The 5,248-nt window shown below is 41.3% G+C and overlaps 1 protein-coding gene across 1 annotated transcript; it reads right to left on the bottom strand.

Moving 5' to 3' along the window:
* Positions 1 to 230: 230 nt before the first annotated feature.
* Positions 231 to 4,653, bottom strand: pars2 (prolyl-tRNA synthetase 2, mitochondrial). The gene is made up of 4 exons (XM_028587891.1): positions 4,459 to 4,653; positions 1,941 to 2,277; positions 1,230 to 1,475; positions 231 to 1,144 (listed from the first exon to the last, which is right to left on the bottom strand). Exons 2-4 carry the CDS (start codon positions 2,262 to 2,264, stop codon positions 263 to 265), a joined length of 1,452 nt encoding a protein of 483 aa, XP_028443692.1. The 5' UTR covers positions 2,265 to 2,277; positions 4,459 to 4,653; the 3' UTR covers positions 231 to 262.
* Between the last annotated feature and the right edge of the window lie 595 nt (positions 4,654 to 5,248).

Raw genomic sequence — 5,248 nt, 5'->3', positions numbered from 1 at the left:
GTCCATTATCAAGCTTTTGTTCTGACTGTAAACGTATGTCTCAGCAATGTCAACCAGTATGTAAATTATAGGTTTTATAACTTTATATATATATATATATATATATATATATAAAAAACAAAATTCTAGTCCTCTTTATGGCATAAGACAAACCATTCAAGGCTTTTATCTTCTTTCCCCTCCACCTCATTGATTTCCTCATACACACGTATTACAAAGTACACACAACCTAAAAAAAAAAACTTTATTACAGAGTTGTTACTCATACAGTTTCCACTCTTCCCAGAAGATCTAACAGTCCATCTTTACTGAGAAACATTGTCTCACCTGTCTGCTGAAAGATCACCTCAAATCTGGGGGTTTCCTGCAGAGCTCCCTGTCCTACTACAATAACATACGGGTAGCCCAGTCTACTGGCATCCTTCAGCCTCTTCCCAATGGTCATCTGTGTACGGTCATCAAGAACAACTTCCCCTCTCAAACGAGGCATGGTCTCTCCCAAAGTGTGAATCAGTTCCTCAGCTAAGAATGCCGCCTCGTCTACCTTGCTGCCCTTCTTCGGTGGTAAAACACACACCTGGTAAGGCGCGAGGAGGCCTGGCCAGCGGATCCCCTCTTCTGTTGACAACACCTCAATGGCTGCAGCGAGAATACGGGTTACCCCAAGACCATAGCAGCCCATCTCCACAATACTAGGCTTGTTCTGGGCATTGCTGAAAGTGGCATTGAATATATCGGAGTACTTTTTACCCAGGTAAAAGGTGTGGCCGACCTCTATACCCTTTGACTCCACCAGTGTGCCGGTTTTGCACTGTGGGCAGTCAGTTCTGTCTGATGACATGGTTTCTACATTAGCAGAGAATGAGCAGTTCCCACAAACCAGAAGTCGGTCCTCACCGATGTCTGCTGGCAGCTGGAACTCGTGGGAGAGTTTACCGCCGATGTTGCCCGTGTCCGCCTGCACCTGAACGCAACGCAGACCCAGTCGGACGAAGAGCCTGGTATATGCCCGGCACACGGATTCATAGGTCTCGTGGGCTGCTTCTTCACTCACATCAAATGAGTACATGTCCTTCATGTAGAACTCCCTCCCTCGAAGCAGACCAAACTTTGGCTTTGGTTCATCTCTGAATTTGCGGGTGATCTGTTTTAAAAAATAAATAAATCATGATGTGAAAATTGCAGGTTATTACGACAAATACACTGGTGGCAACGTCATTAATAGCTACCTGATAAAGGAGCAGAGGGAGCTGTCTGTAGGAGAGAGTTGTCTGGTGAGCGACCAGAGTCGTCACTGCCTCTTCATGTGTGGGACCCAAGCAGTAGTCGGCTCCGTGGCGGTCTTTCAATCGGAACAGCTCCTTTCCCATCAAGTCCCAGCGCTCACTGGTTTTCCAGAGATCAGCTGAGCACAAACTGGGCATGTCCAGCTTCTGCCCACCGATCCCCTGCATCTCTTGGTCAATTACTCTCACCTGTTGATTGAAGACAGCAGTTATTACATGTTAAGGACCAAAATGAGAATGTGTATACATTTATACTCAAACTTGCTCCTCCAAAAGACTTTGCCAATTATTTGAATAAATCAATCTGCAAAAGAAAAAAGTACTCAGACTTTAATTTTTCTAACCTGTGACAAGGGGCCAAAATTAGACATGGACATTTTTTTATGGGGTCACAAACCAAAAAGGTTGGGAATGTTTGCTCTTGTGTGCAGTCATGGATGACTGTGACCTATACACCAGAAACTGAATAACCTTATGCATATGGTTTATTTTTTGAGAATATATACTTGTATGATTCATGAGTCTTTTAATCAGTGTCTTATCTATATATAACTGGGTCACAGATTCATGTCAGAAAAATCTAAATTTTCCTCAAAACATTTGTTTGTGGCAATCACACAACCAGATCATTTCTTTAACAAAATCTAGTCTCACCAGTTTCTCCATGGAGCGGACAGTGGCCGGTAGATAGTAGTAACAACCGGGGTTGGATGGATGGATGAGCCCAGCCTGCTGCATGAGCCTTTGACTCTTACACGTCATCTCTCCCTGCAGCCGGCTGTCCTGTCCCACATCACGCAGGTTTGAAGGCTGGTAGAGGCGGGACACCAGGAGTGTGGGCTTGATTCGTCTGGAGTTGGTGGAGGCAGGAACAGTGGCATGCTCAGCACAACCTGAATGGTTCCTCCGGGGAAGTAATGAGGTTCTGTGGAGCCGCTGGAAGACTCTCTGCCAGATCAGATTCATTATGGGCTCCATGGTAAATCCAGACCTTTTAGATGAGACAAATCCGTTAGAGCTGAAGCAATAGTCAATTCACAGAGAATAAATTAGCAATAGGGATCACCCGATTGATCGGCCGCCAAATGTTATGCGGAGATCGGCAATAATTATTTTTTGTCACGGATTAATTTTTTTTTTTTTTTTTTTGTATGTAGACTGATGCATGTGATGTGGAACCACAAGTTCACAAGCACAAGTTCCACCCTGACACTTATATTAGCAGTACGAAATTAACAACATGCACTGACGTTAGCACAACAAGGGGATTGCCGTGCTAGTCAGTCACATTATGGCCAGCTTAAATGAAACAGCTGAGCAGGAAGACCTGCCTGGCGAGGACAACGTTGCTTTATTATTGTAGTGAATAGAAACGCAGCCAACATGCTAACGCTCATTCAACTGCATCACCCAGATGTGTAGATCACCGGGACAAGGAAAATACAAGCCGGAGCCCAACTCCTTATCCCTGATGCTTTCAAGCAGCCTTAAGACGCAAAAGCAAAACAGGATAAAACAATTATTGAAGCAATTTCGACACAACAAATGTACTAAGGCACTTGAAGACGCATCACCCAGTGGAGAATGGTGGGTTTGTTAAGCTGACAGTGAAAAGAAAAAGGCAGAGAAAGCAGCAGCACCCAAACATAACGTAACACAACCACTTTAGAGAGGACCCGCCCGTATGACCGTCATAGCCAGATGGTATAATTATACATTGCATATTTCAATTGCCGTTTCAGATTTACTGATCCAATACACTACCGAAAGGTCAAACGGACCTAAACTATAATAAAGCTATACCAGCTGCTATAAAAATAAACGATCGGTAACGTCCATTTATCGGCTGATGTGGCTCATCAACAATCGGTAATCGGTATTGGCGGCAAAAAAAAACCTGGGTCGGGCTGCATCTCTGATAAGCAATATCTTGATTATTGATTTATCGTTTGAGTAATTTTTTCAGTTTGGGTCACACAAAACAAGACAATTTGAGGACATCATCTTGGGCTTAGAGTAATTATTGTTATTACATAATAGGGCTGGGCGATATGGACCGAAAGTCATATCCCGATATATTTTGGCTGAATATCGATATACGATATATATACCGATATTTTTTCCGCAAAGGGAGAGCAAATGTTCAGTCAAAGTCAAAGCCAAATATGACATGTCACAAGTAGTTTCATAGAAACTGGCTATTTCAGTGAACAGTTGCAAAATCAAATGAATAAATAATAAACAGGTTTCTTCACCTGGTTCAATGCTCAACTGTTCAAATAACAATAAAATGTAAACATAAATGCTGATTAACCCTTGTGTTGTCTTCCCGTCAACCTTTTCAACGTTTTTGAGGCCTTTTTTTCAGTTTGTTTTAGTTTTTTCCAATGTTTGAAATTGTTAAATTTTTCTTCTACACATTTTCAGCGCTTATTTCTACGTCCCATATTTTCTAATATAGGGCTGGGCGATATAGAGAAAATCAGATATCACGATATTCTTGACCAAATACCTCGATATCGATATTGCAACGATATATTCTAGAGTTGACAGTTGGTGCTCTCGCAAAATATCTTCACACTTAGATTTTAGATAAATAATCATTAATAATAGAACAGCTAGAACATCTGGTAAGTTCAGAAAAGTACATCACTTCACTGTAATTCAGCCTTTAAAACCAGGAAAAGACACTTATGTCATATCACGATATTACGATATGCAAAATCTAACTACATTTTAGAGGTAAATATATACTTTTTACTCCACTACATTTGTCTGACAGATTTAGTTCCCAGTTACTTTGCAGGAGTAGAAATACACTAATCTAAGTGAAGTTATAGAAAAATAAATGATAGTCGCTGCATGCAGGTAGTAAACAGGTGTGGTCAAGGTCGTCAACAGTAATTCCCTTACAGATATATATTTAGTCTTTGGAAATAAGATACAGATTTAAAACATAAATACAGATGATTGGTTTAAAGTTTAGATGCCAGTGCCACTGACAGATTTCCAGAGTATCCGAAGCACGGTCCACAGCAGCGACAGATCCATGTTATCAAATGCTGCCCTGATGGACGGTTTAGCAGTGTGGTTGACGTTAGCTTGTTACTTAGCCTCCTCAATTAGCACATAACGAAAAAGCTACATGCACAGAACAATAAACACGACTCACCTTAGGACCGCAACTACTGTCTGATTCTTCCGAGGAGATTATCTCAGTAAATGAGCAAATAGTGGCATTTCTATCAAGTTGCCAGATTGCAAAACATTGAAGGTCTCTGCCTGCACCATGCTGTCTTCCTCAGCTGAGCTACATGCCGGGAGGCTCTTCGCTCTGATGTTATACCGCCACCTGCAGGTCTGGAGGAGTAACGACGTCGATAGATAGACAGACAGACAGACAGACAGACAGACAGACAGACAGACAGACAGACAGAAGTTGCTTTGGACATAGCACACAAAAACAACAGGAAAGGCAGACGTCATGGAGGGGGAAAGGATGAAGGCTGAATGGTCTGCAAACACATTTAATAAGCCATTTGTTGGTAGCATTACTTCACTTCCTCACAGAGTCATGCTGCATTTCCAGGTACAAACCAATTTCTACAAAATAATTTTGTTTACATATAACCACATTGCATAGTTAGGCTACATTAATTACGTGCTTGTGACCAAAAAAGTAAAACAGCCCATTATTTTCAGCTATGATCTGAATGAGAAGCATACTAAAGTGCTGACTTTTGTTCATGTGACTGTGACTTTGACTCTGACCTCATAAATCACTTCCTTTTATGAATAGTTGTTCTTGATTGCTTCTATCAGGTTAGCAAACTCACAGAAAACACTGTAATTACTTTTGGCTTTAAAGTCCTGGAATGTCTGTGTGAGCAAGTCTACACATCTATCCACAAAATAATATGAAAATGAAAACACATTCATTAAAATATATATATACCTGCAAT

This window comes from Perca flavescens, chromosome 9, assembly GCF_004354835.1.
Source record: "Perca flavescens isolate YP-PL-M2 chromosome 9, PFLA_1.0, whole genome shotgun sequence".
NCBI lineage: Eukaryota > Metazoa > Chordata > Actinopteri > Perciformes > Percidae > Perca > Perca flavescens.
The sequence above is the reverse complement of the archived record's forward strand: the minus strand, read 5'-3'. Positions and strand labels throughout refer to the sequence as shown.